At 36.2% G+C, this 23,974-nt stretch overlaps 2 protein-coding genes across 3 annotated transcripts; both read left to right on the plus strand.

Annotated features, from left to right (window-relative positions):
* Positions 1-2,824: 2,824 nt before the first annotated feature.
* Positions 2,825-8,297, plus strand: LOC106154515 (uncharacterized). Its single transcript, XM_013528877.2, has 5 exons — positions 2,825-3,104; positions 6,513-6,649; positions 7,085-7,170; positions 7,564-7,776; positions 8,162-8,297. The coding sequence occupies exons 1-5, from the start codon at positions 2,943-2,945 to the stop codon at positions 8,188-8,190; spliced, it is 627 nt and encodes a 208-aa protein (XP_013384331.2). The 5' UTR covers positions 2,825-2,942; the 3' UTR covers positions 8,191-8,297.
* Positions 8,298-9,465: 1,168 nt separating this feature from the next.
* On the plus strand, positions 9,466-22,295 carry LOC106167722 (uncharacterized). Of its 2 annotated transcripts, XM_087006944.1 has the most exons (6): positions 10,847-11,014; positions 15,310-15,498; positions 20,655-20,791; positions 21,051-21,136; positions 21,537-21,749; positions 22,088-22,295. In XM_087006944.1, exons 1-6 carry the CDS (start codon positions 10,931-10,933, stop codon positions 22,114-22,116), a joined length of 738 nt encoding a protein of 245 aa, XP_086863070.1. In that variant the 5' UTR covers positions 10,847-10,930; the 3' UTR covers positions 22,117-22,295. The 2 variants fall into 2 exon arrangements, with proteins under 2 accessions (XP_086863071.1, XP_086863070.1); XM_087006945.1 differs by lacking the exons at positions 20,655-20,791; positions 21,051-21,136; positions 21,537-21,749; positions 22,088-22,295 and adding exons at positions 9,466-9,541; positions 9,832-9,919 and having other exon boundaries at positions 10,601-11,014; positions 15,310-15,480.
* The last annotated feature ends 1,679 nt before the right edge of the window (positions 22,296-23,974 follow it).

The raw sequence follows: 23,974 nt of genomic DNA on the forward strand, positions 1-23,974 counted from the left end.
GTATTGTATCAGGTAAACACTGACATTGAAAAAAAAACGGCCCTCCATTTGTTATTAGCATTGAGGACTAAGGTGAATTATTGTCATAAAGGAATCACTCCCAGGATCGTTGCACGTGCGTAAGTGTCTCGATTCCATGGCCCCGCATCTCGAAATAGAATCGGTTATGGAATCGAGACACTAACGCACGTGCGCAACGTAGCGAACCTTTCGAGATACGGAGCCCTGGTGTTAAAGCAGAAATATAAGTCTGCAGACAACCTTTACAAAATGTATGCCCACAAGGTAGATATGTCGGCTCTTTGTACTCTTCAAGGCATAAAGAGCAGCTGATAAAATGTTCAGTTATTTTGGCTCGAAGGCTTTCTTCATCACCTCTGCTTGCACCAGCTGTAGCCATCTTGGGTGTTTGGAGTGAACAGTTCTCAGTAGAGCAGATATACATTTATCTATAAACCAGTTGACTCCCTTTCAGGGCCAGGATGGTTTATTTTTGCATTTAACTGACATATTTTTAACTTAAACATATAGTTGAGTTTTGTACTAATTTTACATTAAAAAAAAAATATTTTGCTCGCATTTTAATTACTGAGTAGAAATAATTTTTTTCAGAAATTAACATGTCAACAGAAAATTGCAACCTAAGATATGATGAAAAGTATTTTACACATGTCGAAGCCAAATTGAAATCCAGGCAAATTTAAAATCTGTCAAGGCCAGACTGAAAGGACTGGTGAACATGTTGTCTGTAGCCTTATGACTCTGGTCTACCTACAAGATGAGCCACTTGTTGTTAACAATAATATTATATGTTTTATAACAGTGCTAAATTATCATGACTTGTGTAATATTCCAACGATATCACCTCAGGAAAAAAGAATGAAGAATAAAATAGAAAGAGATGGATCCGTAGAAGAATATAGTCGTTGGCATGCACCTATTCGTATTAATTTTATAAATATTTGGATTCAATGTCTGCAGTGTTATTAACTTATTCAACCGTTTAATATACACCCCCAGTCGGATTTGCCCCATCCCAATCCTTTCTTTTAGCATTGGATGTGACAAAAATACTCATTTTAAGGCAAGTGATATCATGGGCCACTAGTATAAAAATCACTTGTGTACATCAGGTACAAAGCACTGAGATTTGTACATTTTTGTCAAAAAGTTCAGGCGTACACACACCATGTCTTACAGTGTAATACATGTAGGTAGTAACCAGCGCATCATAGCATACATGTATATTATAAGTTTTCAAATAATAATTCAAGAGGTCAGGATTTTTCCTAGTTGTGCAAATTGTTAGTGTATACTACACAAAGCACAACATAGCTTGGCCTTTTTTTATTATTAATTAACTTCCGCAGTGTCAAAAGATTCCAGTATATGTACATGTGACTGGCCAACGTGCTGTTTGTCACCATGTGCCTCAGGTCTCTGTCAACAAGATAAGCTGAACATTTTAGCATGCATTGCACAAGTGTTTTCATGTGCACGAGTTCAACAGCACTGTTGGTGGATTCACAGAAGGAGAGAAAAATGGAATCACATCTATAAAACATTGGATGTCACTCTTGTGTACCTTATGCCCACCAGTTGAGGAGGGAGGGAGACGGGGGCTGGGCAAAGTATTGCTGCACCCCATTTTGATTTCCTGTCAAAAATAGTTAATATTTACACATTTATGGCATCTCATGAGAGATAACGAGATATGTGTACACAAAAATGGAAACACAATTTTTTGAATTGGGGTGACTTTAAATTATTCTTGATTATATTAATTGTTTCCTGATCCTTTTCAGGGTGACAACGCGCAGAGGGATATGCAGTGGTCGAGAAAGATCCGTATTGGTGTTAGCCATGAACGGATGCCGAGACTGACCGATGAAGAATACACAGCAATACAGCTGTTGCTTAACAATAATGTCCCTGTCCGAAATAGGACTGTCGCACACGCACAGAAAGTTTACCCTCTGCAACTGACAGAACATTCGTATCGTGAACAGACTCTTACGGGTCTTGATAGACGGCAGGATTTTGCTTCTTCTTTCAGAGATTAATAGTTTTATATGATAAAAGTAAAGGTGGTGGTGCAAAAAATTGCGGTATCGACTGAGATCTACTGGTATTTTCTATGGAATCGGCGAGAAAAGAATTAAACATTTTATAAATTCAACAGAGAAGAATGCCTAAATTCCATAATAAACCTGGCCTGAAATCAATAAAGGCAAACTATTCAATAGAAATAGGCATTACAGACATATCATCTGTGACAGTAAAACATAAGGGTATGAAGTACAAGTACATATTGTCTATTATTGATGTTTTTAGTCGGTATTTGTGACTGAAGCCCCTTAAGACCAAATTAAAGAAACACAAGAGGTGGCTTCCAGCGTCGAGAACATTCTTCAAGAATGGGGAACACTGACCAGAGTGCACACAGATCAGGGAAATGGATTTAAAGGACTTTTCAAAGAATTATCCAACAAATTGAGAATCATATCTTAGGTTATCTGAAGTCTGCCTTATCTGTAAAGCAGTGACGAATGTTTTATCATCCTCTCAAAATTATTTTAAAGAAACACAACATAAACAGATGTTTGTCCAGTTTGATTGACCGGTCATCGACTGACAGATAGAAATTATATATATATATAACACCGGAGACAATCAATCAACAGCAGCAAACACGGGATAGTAATGTGGTGAGTAGTCAGCACAGTACATACCTATACCCGCTTTCTAAAAGCAAAGATAACATCACAGATTTCTTAACTTGCACGTTCAGAGAGCTCGGCCAATCATTGCGCAGGCATGAGAAAAGACAAGGGCTCAGCCAGGGAAGCTATAATCCTGTATTAAAACGTAAATATCCAGGTATACGCATATAACCCGCAGTCTCATTTCACAAGAAGATCACACATCGCGCGAACGCCATAATGTCTTCCATGGCCTTTCTCTTGATGCTGGCAGTCTACACGGTAACAAACGCAGACGCCGTGCTGGGAAAGTATAGGAATGAAACTGCTACGAGGAGGATCCACTTTCCTAAACCAGGCCGCTGTAACGTGGGACTCTTGAGGAACCCTGCTTGGGATAAGGTTGGTACACCTCTTGTGGATTGCAAAGTCACAAATGAAGAAAACCCTGAACTATAAGCGTGATTGATGCGCGCAAGCTCCTTCATTTTTAACGATCCATATGCGCACGCTTATCCTCTGGCAGTCAGCGACTAGCGCAAAGTGCAAATGTGCAACTTTCATAGTTCTGTAGAAAGTCTAAAAGGTATACAACATTGGTCAAAAAGGTTGTCCCACCCCCAATTTAATGTGCTTTCATTTATAAATGATCACATCACAGGAGTTAATTGCTATGAATAGTGATTTTCATTCCAGATACCATAACTAACATGATTAGTGGTACAGAAAACACAAACTAGCGGTTAAGACATCCATATTTAATGCCATTTATTCACATTTATTTCATGTAGGACCTACCCCCCTCCGATGTTTCGAATCCGATGCTCCACTGCCATTTCCATGGAGGTAAAGAAATACCCATTAAATCTAAATGACACCACCAAATGTCACCAAATTTACACACAATTAGCATTAGGGTATGCTCGTTAAAGGTTACGTGTCTATATAGCGTGTGTGGCTATCGCTCACTGTAATTTTCTCCTGTAGACGGCGCCACTGCCTTCAACAAGGGTAACAATTCTGTTTTATGGGATATTGCCCCATGTTTCCTAAAAAGCTTGGCGGAATTGGTCCAGACTATTTGGGGTTTAGTTCTCCTCTGGATTGCACACTTCAATTCATGCCACGGGTGCTCAGTAGGTTTATTATTGGGATTCAAAGATGATATCTCCAGCCTCAGAACATTGGTTTTCTGCAACAAATTACTCACAACATAAGAACTGTGTGCAAGTTTGCTGTCATGATGAAGCCTGGATCACCCCCGAATTCCCCTGTTGCAGATAAAATGAAGTATCAGTTTAAAATGTTAAGTTCAGTGACCCCAGAAATTCCAGAACTTGGTCAACCATCAATAGGAACAAGTTTGTTTTGCTGAAGAATCGAGGTATTTCTTGGATGCCTTCGATGGTTAAATTAGGGCCCGTAGACATGTTGTAGAATGCTTTTTGGAAGGGTTGTGCAGGATAATATCGCCTGAGGTGGCAGGTCAGTCCACGTTTGGAGAGAATTCCAAGCCCATGGTTTAAGTGCATTGTTCTTACCTGAAAAGAACGTTATTGGGACAATTCAAAGGAACGTTCTCAACAAATATCTCACTCCATTTGCAAGAGGTGACTTCAGGGATACTGCAGGCGTCATCGTGCAAATGCACTTGCTCACAACTCTCGTCTGCTGAGTGATTTGTTGCAGAAACTCAATGTTCAGAGGATGGAGCAACCACCTTTGAGCCTTGTCATTGACCTTACTAAACATCTGTGACATGAATTGAAGTGTGCAATGCAAAGGAGAACCAAACTCCTAATAATCTGGACCAACTCTCCCAAGCTCTTTAGGAAGAATGGGACAATATTCCATAAAACAGAATTGTTACCCTTGTTGAAGGCAGGCCGCGCCACCTACAGGAGGTAATTACTGTACTCGGTAAACACAAACGCTACTAGACAAGTGACCTTTAACGAGCACACCCTAATGCTAAATGTGTGAAAATTTGGTGGCAATTGGTGGTGTCATTTCAATTTAATGGACATTTCTTTGCCTCTGTGAAAATCACAGTGAAATGCCTGATTTGAGGGGATACGGGTTATAAATGTGAATAAATGGTATTAGATATTGATATTCACCGCTAGTTTGTATTTTCTATATCACTAATCATGGTAGTTATGGTACATGGAATAAAAATCACTATTTATGACAATCTTCACCTGTGATGTGATCATTTATAAATAAAAGCACATGATACTGAAGGTGGGACAACCCTTTTGACCAATGTTGTATATCTGAGAGGATTTCTGGCAAACCGCAGCAGGTTTGCCATTTTTATCCGGCGTTTAAAGAATTTAAACTACCTCCGAGCGTGTAAATTTAACCATCCGTTAAGAAGATTTACAATTGGTTAGTGCTAAACAACGTTTATGAAACCCGGTTAAACGTCGTTTAAGTTAAACGCTGGATTTAACCGGTGGTTAGTGCAAAACGCCCTTTATAATACTGGTCCCTGGATGTTATTAAAAATAACATTTAAAATTTCGTAGACTCTTTGATTTGAAAGCGTAGGCTGTAATTGATGGAAAATAGTATGTTTTAACTTTACAGTCAAGATTGAATTAATTCAGATTTGATGAGGCAGATTCAAGTATGGAAGTTAATTTAAAATGAAAATTAAGGAATGAAAGAATGAATTGAGAGATACAAGGCCAAGGAGAGAATACAGAGAGGCATATCGACAGACACCACAGGTAGAACTAGAACCATACATTGTATATGAGTACCACTATTCCTGTGTTCCTTTCAGAATGCTGGTAAATTCACATGGTACATAGGGGTTTTGTTGTCTTTTGATTAATTGCTTACGCTATTTGCTGTTATACTGTGACTTTGTGTTTTCCAGGAAAATTGATTTCATAGAAACATACATATGCTGGTAGCTAAATGCTTAAATCTTTTTCTTTTTTGTTTTATTGAAATTATCCTCACCCGAGAATAAAAATTAAAATTTGTTTTGATCCAAAAAGGAACAAACGTTACTGTGTCAAATGGAAAACTTTCAGCTGCGAAAGTGTTTTGCTCACTTTTAAGATTTGATCAGCACTGGTTTTGTTCTTTAATTTTTTCCTACAAGTATAACGTTGTAAAAAACATGGCAAACTTCTGTATAGAAAAAAATTGCGCGATTCTAGTTTGTTTTTCACTGAATATAACACAAAGATAAAATGCAACATGCAAATATATTAAATGAACAATTTTTTTATTCGTGGCGCAAAAATCGTGTCTGAAATATCAAACTATACACATGAAAACACTGTATATGTTGCAGTCGACAACAGAAAAAAACCTATTACCTATTGCACAAAGTGCTTAAACAATAGTGATCTTTTTCTGGCATTTTTCCGGGGAACATGTGTTACGGACGTTTTAGCCATGACTCAACGCCCCATAGACTACATTTTTTAAAAATACATGTATATAGACTTCCTTACTCAGTTATCATTTACCATAACTGAATCAATACAATATTTATTGCAACACGATACAAAATATGAAAATTCCCAAAAATCTCCCGAAAAATACGTGACCGTTTGGCTCTTTATATAATGATATAGACCATGCCGAAACTAACCTGTAGATGTAAAAAAATATAGACAACCGTGGTTTTTTGTTCTATAGACTTATATTTTTTAAAAAATTGAACATAACATCAACTTCATTCAATTTTATTTTTATAATTGCATTTATATTGTAAATTTTCATCTTCCATGTAAACATACACGACAGCATGAGTAAAGCATTATAAGGCATTAATGTAATTTATAGCTGCAAGGAGAATGGTTGGAAATGGCCATCACCAGACTTTCTACACACGACGAAGAAAGGTACTTGCAGAACTACCATCAACGTTTGACCTATGTCGGTGAGGAAGGCACTGTGTATGTCGCTAATGAGACAGGAATGTAAGTGTGTTTAGAATTGCGACAGGTGTATCGTGGCTATTTCTGAAGTATTTTGATGTGAGATAACAGGCCCGTAGCCAGGGGGGTTCGGGGGGGGGGGTCGAAAGAACCCCCCTTTTTGCAGGTAAAAGGTCCCCTCTGGGTGAAATTTAATTAAGATACATGAAAGTTTCATTGTAAAAGGTCCACTTTTTCAGAAAAAGAACCCCCCCTTTTGAAATTTCTGGCTACGGGCCTGGATAATATTGAAATATATTGATGGGTGGGATTTGCTGGTTCCAAAGAATTTCTTAAAGCGTCCTTCTGTCAGTGTCAAAGAACAACTAGAGGTTCTGCTTAGAAGGTTGAGTTTGTCAGATGCGTTGAGACGTAATTGTTAACTGTGATAGATAGAGTTTGTTTGATAGAAAATGTGCGTTTCTTATTGTACTTCAGTTGGTCCAACGAATCAGGATGTCTGAAATGGGATTATACCTATAAAACGACAAAACAACCGGGTGTACTGGCAGCCGTAAATGAGGGTGAGAAAAATTAAAAACAAACTAATGGATAAGGGATATTATTATCATTTTTGTTTCTTTCTTGGTCGTTTTTTAAGGCAAAGATTACATTGGCACAATTTAAAAATAATCTAGGGTTTTCATTTTTTGTTTCTTTTTGTCTTGACCAACTATCTAGCTAAAATATTTTTCATGAATTCACATTATAGTTTTTGTATGCAATAACGATATATTTAACTATTTTTAAAACACTTTAAAACACTCTGTGCCTAGTTTCTTTGACTAATACTCTGTATTACGTTTAGTACTTTCTCCTTTTTTCTCTTTTTAACTGTTTTTATTTTTATTTAAAAAAAAATATTATTATTATTTTTGCTGTCCTGTTCTTCATTTGACTGTCCTATCTGTTTGCAGACGGCAAAATCCTATTTGAAGGCTTTGTCGTTGACATTGCCTACGACTACTATATGTGCGCCAAGTACTTTGCCGACTTAGATGAGTACCAGTTTACTCTTTGGAGCAAAAAAATGTTCTTCAGCGCTTCTGAGGTGGTTAACATAGTTAACCGTATCTCATCGGATCCTTGTCTTAGAGAAAAAAGGTTTTATCCAGTTGTGCAAGACGGACGTAAGTAGATGAACAAATGGCGGGTAATTCTGTACGTGTGTGTGTGTGTGTGTGTGTGTGTGTGTTAGTGTGCTGTGTGAATGAACATTTGCTGTGTGTATGTGGAGGGGGGAGGGGGCTGTGTGTACGCTTGTGCTTATGTGTGTACGTGTGCTTGTGCGTGTGTGTGTGTGTGTGTGTGTGAGTTGGGTGAGCGTGTGTTTGAGAGAAGGAGAGAGAGAGAGAGAGAGAGAGTTTTTTTTACTGAATGTGAACTGACTGGATTTTGACTTTTAAATATTTTCAAAAATTCCGGGGAAAGCTTTGTTAAAGACTATGGCTGCAAAGATGACATTGTATTTAACCTCTACAGTTCTCATCTTTCAGTATTAATTTTTTACTTCAGGGTGCGGCCTACCTCCAGGGCAAGAGTAAAACGCTCAACAAAACACTACGTCCAGCGAGTTACTGTAGAGAACAATTTGAGATTTTGAAATCATGTAACTTCGCATCTATTGAATAAAAAGCCGAAATTCTTCATTCTTTAAAGTTTAACATGGTTATAACAAGGAACTTAGATGTATTTTATTTTGAATTAATCGCGTTCGTTTCTAATTTTTTTGGACATAGAACTCAACTTTAGACGTGCAGTAAACGTAAACTCTCTCTCTCTCTCTCTCTCTCTCTCTCACTCTCTCTCTCTCAACGACAACACATATAGTAGATATTATGCAATTTATAAAAGGCGAAAATGGCGATTAACAATACATTTGGCTTTTAACAGATTTAATGATACTGCAGGAAAAGAGAAACATTTTTGCCCTGTTTAAAGGGATAATAACTCTTTGTTTTGGCCAAAAAATGAATTTTCCTGGAGTAAACAACAATTTTCCCATACTTACCAATGGTTAATAAATCCATTTTTACATTCAAACTTAGTCCCTGGTTATTATAATTATTCTTTTTGGATAATAAGCAACCTTAGAATCGATTAGATGATGCTGGTAAGCTGTATTGGTACCTCGTCTTATGTAGGATATTCCATGATTTATAGACATCCACTGTATTCGAAAAATACTTGATTTTTGACACGTTATCGCCCTGACAGCGAGTTTTAGAGTCTTTTTTTAATAATGGTATTATTCTACTCAAAAGTGTTACAAGGTCGAAGCAAAAGTCCTTGACTGAACTTCGATGATGGGGTAATGAATTTACTGTGATTATTGTCGTAGAAAACAGGATGTATTCCACTTTGCAATTAGTGATATTTTTCCTGTTGGAGTCAGAAGCCAGGGATTGGGCCAGGATCCGCCTGGATAATTGCATTAACTTGGGCCTTATAAATGGGTGCCTTTTATTCTTGCTATTTCCATTTTTAATTTTATTTTCAACGTTTGGTTTCCTGAATTTGGCATTTCCTAATTAGACGTGGTCATTTACCTAAATGTGCAAAATCATGGGACTAAAAATATGCACTGATAACCTTTCATATGAAGTGACTCCAATTAAACATGGTTTCAGACAATTAATAAAACACAAATCATGAGGACTTTAATAGCGGTCGTGTCCTCATGACATTATTTGTCTTTTTATGAATGCAATTTTCATATTTTTGGACGGAAATTTGTTTTCCTGTTTCTCCCTTAAATCAACCCAGGTTAATTACCCGTGGTAATATAAATTCTTGCTATAAATAAGAACCTGAAGACTAGTACATCTGCGACTGGTCGTCAGATTGAGAAATCTCCTGACAATATCGTTTCAGTGATCAGCTTTCATAAAACAGGTAGGCTGTAGATTTGCGATCGTGTATTTCGATATGGATTCAAGCATATAAGGACAGATGTAGGCCTCGAAAGCAAAATGATCAGGCTATTTTTATGATAACTTTTTCAAAAATAGTATAGAAGTGTTTCGGAAATAACTTATATTAAAAGTATCATTTAAAGTTAACTTTATGAGGGCATTGAACGTCTCATCAAGACGATAAGTAAAGCAGTAAACTATAAAAAATAATGATCTCGAATGCATTGTTATAGTTTGGACAAAAAACACCAGTATTTATTGTTCTTGAAGGAATAACTGAAGATGTTTTCCCTGTGTATTGTCACCGTTGCTGTGTTGGTCTCTCCCAGCCTTGTCCACGCACAGGAGACAGGCACCGGTGAGTGTTTGTGTTTATTGAAATTTTCATTCTTTTTTCGGAAGATGATATCTATTGCAACAGCCAACACTTCTTACATTAAAATCGACTGTAACAACTGTATTTTAGGTTGAAATATAACTTTTATCTTATAAAAGTACAGTTGCTACATACTAAAACTAACTGAGACCGTCCAACTCTCAAAATTACCCAAAATTAACAATGAAGTACACTAAAATTTAGATGATTTCATTATTTTAAGAACCTAGTATGATGTTTAAATATATAGATTTCAAAAGAAAACCCGACGTATGGTTTGTGTTTACGGGCACGTTTTAAATAATCGGTTAGGTATGACATTTCCGTAGAACATGTAGCCTGTTTTTTATGCTTTTCAAGTATCCGATAACACAAAATTACATTAATTGAATTTAAAAACATCTCTGCTTTGTCAGTCTTAAAAGGAAAGAAATAATTTAATCAATGCTGGAAAATATGAAGTAAGAATCTAGATGTAAAGCGGCATCATTTTCAGATTCAAATGTTGAATATTGATTATGATATATGAAAATAAAACAGATAAAAGATAATGATTGGCCTTTATTTCCCCACTGATATTAAAAAGCTTTGACGTTCAAACATATTCAAGCTCAAAAATAAAATACATCTTGATAATTATTTATTTACTTTATTCAATTGCAGTTGTGCGTCTTCGTTCCCAAAACTATCCCGAATATACTTGGGGACTCCATCCTAACGCCGACGCATACATCAATCAAGGCTTCAGCGGAAATGTTTTCCATATTGTCCCCGGGTTAACCGGACAACCAGGTACCGTGTCCTTCAACTCCGTGGACTACCCGTGCTCCTATCTCCGTCACTATAACTTCTTCGTGAACCTCGAAAGTTCAAAGAGCCCTAGGAATGCTCACATCTTCGACAAGGACGCCACGTTCTACCCTCGACCTGACAAATTTCTTCAAGGATACACGGCCTACGAGTCGGTGAACTACCCTGGGCACTTCATCCGCCATGCTGGCTACAGACTGCAGATACGTAGAGACGATGGTTCTCTCCTGTTTAAGAAAGATGCCAGTTTCAAAGTTGAGAGAATTGGTACGTAGACAGTTAGTTATTTACAACTGAACATGTAACGAATTTTGTTGATCTTCTGTGTAGTTGATATGGTGCGCCCAATCGTTTTGTCTGTGAAACAAGATGGTATAGATGAAAGGAGATATCCATGGGCGTAACTAGGCATACGCACGGATGCACTGTGCGTACAATTTTTTGGCCAACCATGATATTATTTAATATAAATTTAGTGTATTTTTCACGGAATATAAAAGAAAATCCCCTGCTTATTAAAGTCACCTGTATGTACAAATCCTGTGTATAAATTGTATAGGCACAATTGTTCTGACCCCCCCTCCCCCCCTGTCTTGCATTCTTTTATTGAACTGAGGTAAACAATGCCTGTAACCTTAACAAGTCCTATCTTAATCGTCCATCTAACTGGAACTTCCTTTACCTCTTAATTGGAGGGTTCAGTGGCCCTCAACTCTCCTGTAGCCTCTTTCTTGAGAATATCGAACGCATTCTTGGTGGCGATATCTATCTCGGGTAAAAATCTGCCTGAGTGTTATTTTCAAAGAGCAGCTCCCGCAACCCTGGGGGCACTAGATAAAATCTGGACACCAGGCTTAATAAGGAGCTAGAGAAACAAAGGAAGAATTTTTCCCGCAAAACTTCAAAGAATTTTGACACGGACTTGATCCAGCTTATAACCCCTCCAAACTAACAGGGTGACATGGGCAATTTTTACAAACAAATAATTAAACTGTAAGGTGAATGAAACCGTATGTTAGTTCAACTCAGAGGTGGATCCAGGATTATTCGAAGGGGGTTCCACATATGCGAAGCTAGCCTCCTTTTAAATAAATATACCGTTCTGGGTAATAAGAATATTGAAACTTTTTTAATTGCGAGAATATTTCTGACTAAATGATGATTTTATTATTAATGGAAAATAAAGCTGCGATGTGTGGTACATATGCTGTGATTACGCTGTCCTTCATCTGTTGCGTTAGTCTACATTTTGCTGGGAATTTTAAAAATCTGTGCGTACAATTTTTAAAGGTCTGGTTACGCCCCTGATATCTAAAATATCATAATTTGTTGTCAAAATTCATTCGAAAGAGCATTTATAATTTGAGACCACGTCTCTCTCTCTCTCTCTCTCTCTCTCTCTCTCTCTCTCAGGTGTGTGTGTTTGCCATTGCGTTGCATGCATATATATATATATATATACACATATATACAAGGTATATATATTCCGTACGTGTATATATATATATCCGGAAGAAATTGCAAAAATAATTCTTATAATTTCAGTGTTGCTGGAAAGATGTGGCAGTTAAATTCCAAATCGCCATATGCCGAGGGCAGAAACGTTTGATACACGTCCAAATAAAATGCCATATTCGGTGAAATTATTTATGGAATAAAATAGTGTATTAAACATTTTATTGAAGAATTATTTTTGGATACTTTTTTATTCAATAAACTTACGATCTTTTAAAACTGTTGACATGGAGCAGTGATCAGTATAGGGCTTGACACGGTTCTTGTGTAAAAGATACATTTAAACATTCTAAATTCACTTTTCCTTGTAACATAGCAAAACACACGTGAATTCACACTCTATTAGCACGTGACGTCACTTTCGCCAGACCGTCGTTTCTTATATCAGCTGAGACAACACTACATCAAGCCATGCAAACAAACAATGAATGTTTGACATAGGCGCGATCTTTAAAAAACAAATATGGTTTGTTTTACATGCTATTTTTGAGCAAGTGAATCTTATAGTGTATTAAGATGTAAACCTACATACTGTATATCAAAAAAAATTGTGGAAACTAAAATATAGTCCGTCTGAACAGGAATTCTATTAGATTATTGTTATCCAACAGAATAAGATTTTTGTATTGTTCTATCCCCATTCATATTATGAGGAACCATATCAATACTAAAACTTCTTAAACCAAATTATCCTCATTCTTTAAACAGACGATCAAAAGGAATATAATAACATGAAAATTTGGCCCATTTCACGGTGTACTAGCTGTGGTAGGTAATATTCGATGTGTTAGATGGGTCTCATCTTCATTGCACTGGCCTGCCAGCATATTTATTTTTAATTATTTCACAAAATCTTTAAAAAGTATGCAAATGGACATTAACGAATAACCGAGGCATCCTATTTCACCATACAACCATCAAGGTGGTTTTGGATATGCAAATAATAGTTTTTACACACAAGTCGTCTAATTCGGAAAGAAGTGCATTAAATTAATTCAAATTAATATACATGTATATCTTTACCTTACATACTTATCCCCCAATATTATAATCAATACAAAACGTTTTTTTAATGATATATCATGCTTCTCAAAATTTGCGTGGAATCAGATATGGCAGCTGTAAGTTACTCTTTACCAGGATGGCAGATTATATAGGGAAAAAGGAGAAAAGCCAGAGATAGTAAAATGACCGTCTTTTTATCTAAAGACATCTCTGTGAATATCCTGTGAAAAGTCAATCTATGGCCCTAGTAGAGAGTAGCTGTAAGTATCTTTTCGAAAATCGAGCAGACATTCTGACATGTATGTGTTTTTTTCACACCTGACAGGATGGAGAATACTTTATGTGTGTGTGGGGAACTAGCTCTTGTAAAGCACTTGTCTAAAACTCCTGTAACATTTACTTGAATATAAGAAAATTGGCCTTTCATAAAACATGTTGCCATAGCAACTAACTTAACATGCATGGTTAACCGTCACTCTGTCCATCACAGAAAAGGGGGGTGGAAGCCTGTCAAGGTTTAACATTAAACGTCTTCTGCTCCTCTGCGCAACATAAAGTTAAGTATTTATATTTAAAGCGTTAAGAATAAGACAAACACCATTTCCTTAGTTTCGGCATTTATTATTAAGTTACTAGTATTTTAAATTATTCAAACATAAAAAGTATTAATTGTCCTCAAATGTCTCCATATTTCACTGAATGCGGCATTTTATTTGGACGTATATCAAACGTCTTTCACCCCATTTCCATAGATTTTTAGATCGATCTATCCCTGTGGGGAGTCTCACTAGATTACTGTCAGCTTGGCCGGCTTAAGCGTCTGTCCCGCCTACTAAAAGCTGTAAGGTGGTAATTAACTATGGTGCCCGCTCGGCTGACTGCAATTTAGCGTGAACCCCCAGGGAGTTAGGTCGATCTAAATCTTTATCTTTAGATCGATCTAAATCTCTGGGAAAGCACCCTTTGACTGCATTCCCACAGATTTAGATCGATCCATCAGGATCGACCTAACTTCCTGGGGGTTCACGCTAAATTGCTATCAGCCGAGCATGCACGGAAGTTAATTACCTCCTTACAGCTTTCAGTAGGCGGGACAGACATTTAAGCCGGCTAAGCTGACAGTAATCTAGTGAGACTCCCCACGGGGATAGATCGATCTAAAATCTGTGGGAATGCAGTCTTTAGGATAGTAAAGGCTTATGTGTGGCATCTTTCCAGTAAATCTGAAAACATAAAAATTCTTGTTGTAATTTTTTTCTGTAAACACCAAGCAAAAACAAGGAGTAAAACAGAGAGATAGAGAAGAGAGAGAGAGAGAGAGAGAGAGAAGGCCACGGTGGGCAAAAAAATAAAAAAAATAAAAAAAAAACAATGAAAAAATTACTACGTGTTCCAGATTTATAATCTTTATTTAAAAAGTGTAATAAGGTGATTTTATGATAATATTAGTTCTCCTCTTCTCCCCCTATTCCTCATTATCAGATAAATATTATTACTGCTGTAACAGTCATCTTCTATATTGTCCTCTTAGGAAACATTCTAAAACAGAAATAGCTACACAGCCAAAGACAGTTGTGTCACTGTGTGTGTGCGTGTGCGTGTGCGTGTGCGTGTGCGAGCGTGTGTGTTAGCTATGGAACCCCAGGAGGGCCAAATGAAAAAAAATTATCCCAGGATATGTGGTCGACTTGATTTCAGTGGATCAAGAAGAATACAATGCAGTATTTGAAATGCGAAGTTAGGGTTTTGCGTTACCAGTCTCCAAATACAAATATAATTATTTATATGTAAATAACACGGGAGACAATCAACAGCAGAAGCAGAGGTGGTGGATGTGATGTGTAGTCAGCTTAGGACATACCCGCTTTCTAAAAGCAAAAGCAAAGATAACATTGCAGATTTCATTAACTTGCACGTTCAGAGAGCTCGGCCAATCATTGCGCAGGCATAAGAAATGACAAGGGCTCAGCCAGGGAAGCTATAATCCTGTATAAAAACGTAAATATCCAGGTACACGCATATAACTCGCAGTCTAATTTCAGAAGAAGATCACACATCGCGCGAACGCCATGTCTTCCATTGTCTTCCTCTTGATGGTGGCCGTCTACACGGTAACAAACGCAGACGCCGGGCTAGGAAAGAATAAGGATGAAACTGCTACGAAGAGGATCCGCTTTCCTAAACCAGGCCGCTGTAACGTGAAACCCTTGAGGAACCTTGCTTGGGATAAGGTTGGTACACCTTCTCTTGTGGATCGGAGAGTCAAATAAAGAAAACCCTGAACTATAACTTAGTGTGATTGATGCACGCAAGCTCCTTCATTTTTAACACGCCATATGCGCACGCTTATTCTTTGGCTGTCAGCGACAAACTGGTGATTAAGTTTACCGCGCAAGCGCAAATGTGCAACATTTGTAGAAAGGGAAATGGCGTAGTTTTATGTTTATAATATGCGATTAAAATGCCCGAAGTTATATTTTAATGTCTAAAAATCCTGCAAAGTTACTTATATTTCCCCATCCAGACCTTCAAAAAGATGTCCCCTTTGTTTCAAATAAAAGGAACTGGAGTCAATATTTTTTTCTAGAAGAAATATCAACCACTTGTCGAGCAATGACTAGTGGGTACTAGTGAGTAGCAGAAATTTGCGTTTCTGCCGAGGAAAATTCTAACGGTCAAAATATAGACATTGATAAAAAAAGGTCTATTATTAAAGAATATACCTTTTTTGCTTTCGGGGTCATTTTTGGAAACCAAATAAGGACAGTAGTCTGGTCTTGTGCAAGTGGGGTTTTAGCAATCTGGATATTATTGAAACATGACATTTGATATTTTGTGGACTCTTTGATTTGAAATTTAGCAACCCAGTTGCAATTGACAGATTTAAGTATTGATATAAAAACAAGGATTGTATCTTTTTGGAGCAACATAAATCCAAGTAAAAAGCGGTTTGATTAAATACCAAAATATCACCTGAAAAGTAAATCTTTAGTTTTTAATTTTTGTGATTAAGTATTTTCCAATAGGTCTATAAAAGGATGGTTCTAATTTACACAAAAATTAAGGGATCATTTTTCCAGGATGGGATTTTAGTCCGGTTGCTTAGGGTAAAAAAATGGCCAAATCGTGACACAGCGGATAAAAGCACCAAATTTTGCATGTGGGTACCTTTTGACATACTAAATCAAATTAGAGCCGCAGCCCTCGGAAAAAATTTACCGTTTGGCCAAAAATACAAAATGGCCGCCAATTTGTGAAATTTTGTAGAATTATATACATATCCATGTTGATTTTTATCAAATAAAGTATTTTCTCAATGTTTTCCACATCCTTATTACCCATATTATGCATATGTGTCAGATAACAAACTAGTGTCCTTGGACTTATTGAAAAATCCAAGATGGCCGCCGTATGACATAGAAATACTAGAACATGTACTAGGGTTTTCAACTAACTAATGCCAACTAGGAAGATGCATTGCCCACTATCTAATTAATTTTGTTTCTTATTACACAAATAATATATTTGTGGTGAGTAACTAACCTTTATTCACAGGCAATTCGAGAAAAATCCAAGATGGCCCTCATATCAAAGGAATACTAGTATACACATAGGGCTTCTTCTACCATGAAGATATAATATTAATTGATAAATTAGGTTTGTTTCTGAGTATTTTCCATATCTTTTTAATTCACATAATACATATGTGATAAGAATGTTATGTGTTTCTTTTTTGACAACAAAACAAAACAAAATGGCTGCCATTAGCCATAGAAGGTGGGGTTCAGTTAATTCCTGCGAGAGATAGGCTTACAGATAAAATGAAGCTGAATTCGGTTGTTATTCTGTTTTTTTAGTATTATTATCCCATTGTAATAACCGGTCGGTGGTTATACATTTGTTCTAAGAGTTACATTTTCACCAATAAGACAACTGAGACAGGCAGGAATAGTTTTCTGTTACATGGTTTATTCAAGTGCCTGAAGACTCAGGTCTCTTCTACCGTATCTATAACTATCTCTTAACTCTCTCAGTCTGTAAGTCTCTCTCAGTGGCTAAGTCACTGCCTTTATACTCTATCTTAATTTGCATTTCAAATTAGCTTTCGTAACTGTCATGAAACATGCCATGCCTATGTACATTAACTTAATTGTAGATACATTTAAATTAAATCTTGATTTGCATTTTAAATGAACTTCTTTTAAACTGCCATGCAACATGTCATGTCTATGTATATTTGAATAATTAAAACGTACAAATATATACATATCTGATGTATGCAAATTTAGAAGACTATCAGTTCTAATTAACGGATCACTACACCATGATACATATCTGTTAGGTAATAAATGTCCATATTTTATCATTTTGGGGAAATCCAAAATAGGAAAACTGGTGCATTAGATTTTATAGGCACTTCTAAGGCAAATCAGGGTAATCATGATATTTTTTCAAAATACTTGTAGCTTAAGGGTATACACTTGTTACCCACCAAATAGATATCTAAAAGTCCAAAAAGAATGTGGGAAATACCGAGAAACAAAATTTCATATTGAACCCAATATCTCTCTGGCAGTAGTTGACTGTACTATTCCTATTGTGAATTGCAGCAATCTTGAATTTTCTCAAATACGCAAGATGCACACTTGCTACACACCAGCTTTATAAAGAGTAAGGTTAATAAGGATGTCAACATGTTAAAACATCAAACGGCTTTATTTCATGTTGGAATCAATGTCTGAACTGTTCTACTAATTGACACCTATGTGCATTTGAATGATATATTCCTATGACAACTGGCAGCTATCTTGGGTTTTCTCCGAATAATACTCAAGGATACATACACTTTCAAAACAAACAGAGTCTTTCATAAGGATAAATAGGATATGAAAAACATTTAAAAACGACCCAAAGTTAACTACATTTAAATCGTACTCAGTATCTCTAACATCATTTGATTATGTGTTCGAATATTCTAATGACAAAAGGCAGACATCTTGAATTTTTTCAGAATACCCAAAGATACACACATGCTACAGACCAGGTATACATCATAGGGGTAATAATAAATGGAATGAAAAACATAAATTATTTTTAAAACAAACTCATGGAAATGTAATTGTATAATGAACCATATGCCTCTCTAGCAGCAATTGAAACCCACCCATTAGTATTCCTATGTTAAATTGTAGGTATCTTTTTCTCAGAATATACAAGGATGCACACTATTTACCCACCAGATATATATCATAGGACTAATAAGGATGGGCAAAACTTGATAAGCAAACACAAATTCACCCTGGTAGTAGATGAAAAGCCATGGATGTGCAATTGTAATTCTAGGAGTATTCCTATGGCCAGTGATGGCCATCTTGGGTTTTCTCAAAATGATCAAATATGCACATTTATTACCTGCTAGATATGTATCACAGTGTAATAATAATGTGTAAAACACTAAAAAAAATAAAGTGAATTTGATTGTGAATAAGCTGGCATTAGTTCCAACCCTTTGTAATACTAGAAGTATTCCTATAACATATGACGGCCATCTTGGATTTTCTCAAAATGCCCAAGAATACTTTTAGTTACTCACCACATACATATTGTGTGGGTAGAAAGGATGTGGAAAACACTCAGAAACCAGCTTAATTTGATAGCGAAAAACTAATCTTTCCAGTTTCCATAAGTTGAATCCCCCGTATACTAGAATTCCTGTGGCACATGGCAGCCATCTTGGATTTTCCAAAATGATCAAGATCACTTCGTAGTTACTCACCACAAACATATTATGTGCGTAACAAAGATCTAAGAAACAGACTTAATTTGATAGTGGACAACGTATCGTTCTAGCTGGTAATAGTTGTGCACTAGTATTCCTATGGCTGTTTCTATGGCAAATGACAGCCATCTTGGACTTTTTCAAAAAGTCCAAGGGAACTTGTTTGCTACCTGACATATATGAATAAAATGGGTAATAAGGGTGTGGAAAACTCTGAGAAAATAATTTATTTGATAAAAATCAACATAGGTATGTACATATTTCTAAAGAATTCAATAAATTGGCGGCCATTTTGGATTTTTTGGCCAAACGGTAAATTTTTTCCGTGGGCTACGGCTCTGATTTGACTTAGAATGTCAAAAGGTACCCACATGCAAAATTTGGTGCTTTTATCCGCCGTGTCACGATTTTTTCCTTAAGCCACCGGACTATTTCACAGTGCAACAATAAATAAAGAAACGAAGATTCGAACCGTATGATCTGTACAAATTTAACATTTTAATGTCAAAAGGTTGCATGTCAGGCTGGATTGGTGGAAAATAGTATGTTTTAACTTTACAGTCAAGTTTGAACTAATTCAGATGTGATGAGGCAGGTTGAATTTTAAGTATGGAAGTTAATTTAAAATGCAAAATAAGGAATAAAAGAAGAGGCAGAGAGATACAGTGCTAGGGAGAAAATACAGAGAGCCAGATAAAAAGACACACACACATACACAGAGAGAGTTTGGCAGTTATAGAGAGTTCTGGAGAAAAAAAACATTTAGCAAAAAATTATAAATGCCTGTCTCAGTTGATTTTTGCCGAAAATCAACAAATAAAGAACTTGAATGGCCAAACTGGCTAGTTATTATACAATGTGATTATCGTTTAAGCTAAGTATGTAGGTAGAACTAGAACCATACATTGTATATGAGTACCACCGTTCCTCTGTTCCTTTCAGAATGCTGGTATATTCACATGGTAGATAGGGGTTTTGATGTCTTTTGATGAATTGCTTAAACTCTTTGATGATATACTGTGACTTTGTGTTTTACCAGGAAAATTGATTTCGTAGAAACATACATATGCTGGTAGCTAAATGCTTTAATCTTTTTCTTTTTTTGTTTTGTTGAAAGTATCCTCACCTGAGAATAAAAATAATTTGTTTAACACCAAAAAGGAACGAACGTTACTGTCACAAATGGGAAAGTGTTAGCTGCGGTAGTATTTTGCTTACTTTGAAGATTCGATCAGCACTGGTTTGGTTCTTTAATTTTTCCCTACAAGTATAACGATGTAAAAACATGGCAAACATCTGTATAGAAAAAATTGCGCGATTCTAGTTTGTTTTTCACTGAATATTACACAAAGATAAAATGCAACATGCAGAAATATAAAATGAACTAGTTTTTTATTCGTGGCGCAAAAATCGTATCTGAAATATCAAACTATACACAAGAAAACACTATATATGTTGCAGTCGACAACAGAAAACCCCTATTACCTTTTGCACCGAGTGCTTAAACAATAGTTATCTTTTTTTTCTGGAATTTTTCTGGGGAACATATGTTACGTACGTTTTAGACATGACTTAACACCCTAAATTAAAAAAAAATGTTATTTATAGCTGCAAGGAGAATGGTGGGAAATGGCCATCACCAGACTTTCTACACATGACGAAGAGAGGTACTTGCAGAACTACCATCAACGTATGACGTATGTCGGTGAGGGGGACGCTGTGTATGCCGCCAATGGGACAGGAATGTAAGTGTGTTTAGAACTGCGACAGGTGTATCATGGTTACTGCTAAAGTATTTTGATGTGAGATAATATTGTGATAGGTGGGATTTGGTGGTTCGAAAGTATTTCTTAAAGCGTCCTTCTGTCAGTGTCAAAGAACAACTGGAGGGTCTGCTTAGAAGGTTGAGTTTGTCAGATGCGTTAAGTCGTTAATTGATAACTGTTAACTGTGATAGATGCGAGTTTGTTTGAATAAAAATATGCGTTTCTTATTGTACTTCAGTTGGTCCAATGAATCAGGATGTCTGAAATGGAATTATACCTATAAAACGTCAAAACAACCGGGTGTACTGGCAGCCGTAAATGAGGGTGAGAAAAAAAAAACTAATGGATAAGGGATATTATTATTTTTTATTTCATTTTTGTTCCATCAACTTTCTTGGTCCTTTTTAAAGGCAAAAATTACATTGGCACTATTTAAAAAATAATCTAGAGTTTTAATTTTTTTGTTTCTTTTTGTCTTGACCAACTATCTAGCGAAAATATTTTTCATGAATTCGCAGTATGTTACTTAGTTTTTGTATGCAATAACGATTTTTTAAACTATTCTAAAAACACTTTAAATTTCTGTGCCTAGTTTCTTCGATTAATACGCTGTATTACGTTTAGTACTATCTTCTGTCTTTACTTTTATTTTTTTAAAATTATTTTTATTATTATTTTTTTTTTGCTGTCCTGTTCTTCATTTGACTGTCCTATCTGTTTGCAGACGGCAAAATCCTATTTGAAGGCTTTGTCGTTGACATTGCCTACGACTACTATATGTGCGCCAAGTACTTTGCCGACTTAGATGAGTACCGGTTTACCCTTTGGAGCAAAAAAATGTTCTTCAGCGCTTCTGAGGTGGTCAACATAGTTAACCGTATCTCATCGGATCCTTGTCTTAGAGAAAAAAAGTTTTATCCAGTTGTGCAAGACGGACGTAAGTAGATGAACAAATGGCGGGTAATTCCGTGTGTGCGTGCGTGCGTGCGTGTGTGTGAATGTGCATTTGTTGTGTGTGTGTGTGTGTGTGTGTACGTGTGTGTGTGTGTATATGTGTGTGTGTGTTGGAGGGTGCTGTGTGTGTGTGTGTGTGTGTGTGAGAGAGAGAGAGAGAGAGAGAGAGAGAGAGAGTCTTTTACTGAATGTGAACTGACTGGATTTTGACTTTTAAATATTTTAAAAATTCCGGGGAAAGCTTTGTTAAAGACTATGGCTGCAAGGATGACATTGTATTAAACCGCTACAGTTCTCATCTTTCAGTATTTTTTTCCTCAGGGTGCGGCCTACCTCCAGGGCAAGAGTGAAACTCTTAACAAAACATCGCGCCCAGACAGTTCCTGAAGAGAACAATTTAAGATTTTGAAATCATGTAACGTCGCATGTATTGAATAAAAAGCCGATATTCTTCATTCTTTACAGCTTAACTTGGTTATAACAAGGAACCTAGATGTATTTTATTTTTAATTTATCGCGTTCGTTTCTAATTTTTTTTCCTGGCATACATGTAGAACTCAACGTTAAACGTACAGTAAACGTGATTTAACATACTGGTTTTACATACTGAAGACTAATTCTTCCCCTTTCACATGAAAGCACCCCCATTGTAATCCAACACATATTTTGACAGACTTTCATACCAAAGATGATAACCCATTGCTGTTACCCAGCATCGTGGACGTGTTGATATATATCCTTTTATTCATGCTATTTTCATTCCTATTTCCATCATCAATTTCTGTTTTCCTGAGTTTAATATTCCCTGCTTCCTGTCATATTTATTACCCGTGATGATGTAACGAAATGTGCAAAATCGTGTGTAACTATTTCCTAGTGCAACTCTTGCCTCCCATATCACGGGCTAGGTGGTACTGGAATAAAATAGTAAGTTAATAATCAGAGACAATTTTGAGTACTTTCCCTCTGTCCAGCAACGGCGTCTTATTATTAGTCATTAATTCTACAATAAATGGTACTACAAGGCTGGTGTATACATTATTAAGTCAGCGAGTTGGGGTGAGGCCCATCTTTATGTTGATCCGTCACACACGATATTAAGGTTTTAAAATTACTTCGTGCCGCACAAATCACTTTTATTCTTCAGCGCATTCTTCGAATCCTTAACTCCTCCATAAACTTATGTATGTCCATTTGTTTAACTATATTTTATATTTGTCTACCGGTAAACTATTAGTACAGTTTACGAGAAGAAGCCTCTCTCTCTCTCTCTCTCTCTCTCTCTCTCTCTCTCTCTCTCTCACAATATACATATAACAAATATTATGCAATAAAAGGCGAAAATGGTGATAAACAATACAGTTGATGGTAAGGTATTTAACAGATTATATAATACTTAAAGAATAGAGAGACTTATTTTGCTCAGTTTAATAATTACACGAAAACTTTTATGTCGAACGGAGTCACCGGGATATTCGACACGGGGAAGGTAATGGTAATTATGCAATTATGCGATAAAGCTAAGAAAATATAATAACGTAATGAAAATTAACTGAAAACAAAGATGTAATTATTGACAGATTAAATTACACACTGCCACTTGTATTCTCGTATTGCAGCATACCCTTATATAACTTTACTGTGTATTGAGCCGTTAGAATGCGTGTGGATTAATAATAATAATAATAATAATAATAATAATAATAATAATAATAATTTATTGTCATATTTATACAAGTATAAAATGAAAATTGGTATGATCTGTCAATAAAATGTAATACAGTGGAATTATTAAAATACATCTTGTTCATTAAAAATACGTACTGCTGATTGATGAAAACTATTTTTAGTGCGCGTGGAGGTTGCTTTTAATGACCGTAGTCGGCTTGTTGACATATAGTAGGCTATTCGCTGGGTGACCAGGGTCACCCGTGATTGACTTCACTTTCTTGAGCACTCATCTCGTATACAAACATTCAATAGACGGCAAGTCCCTACCTACAATGCGCCTGGCAGTTTTTACTACGCGATTGAGGCGATTCTTGTCCTCTGCTGTAGCACTACCGTACCAGACGGTGAAAGATTGTGTTAGTACACTCTCAAACATTACCCGGTAAAATTTTGCCAGCAGTTCTTGATTAGTAACACAGAACTTAAAAAAAAGACCAGTAATAAATTGCTATGTGTTTTTGTCTTTCTTTTTTATTA

This window comes from Lingula anatina, chromosome 2 (assembly GCF_051362555.1).
Source record: "Lingula anatina isolate TDL-2025a chromosome 2, LinAna3.0, whole genome shotgun sequence".
NCBI classification, from domain to species: Eukaryota; Metazoa; Brachiopoda; class Lingulata; order Lingulida; family Lingulidae; genus Lingula; species Lingula anatina.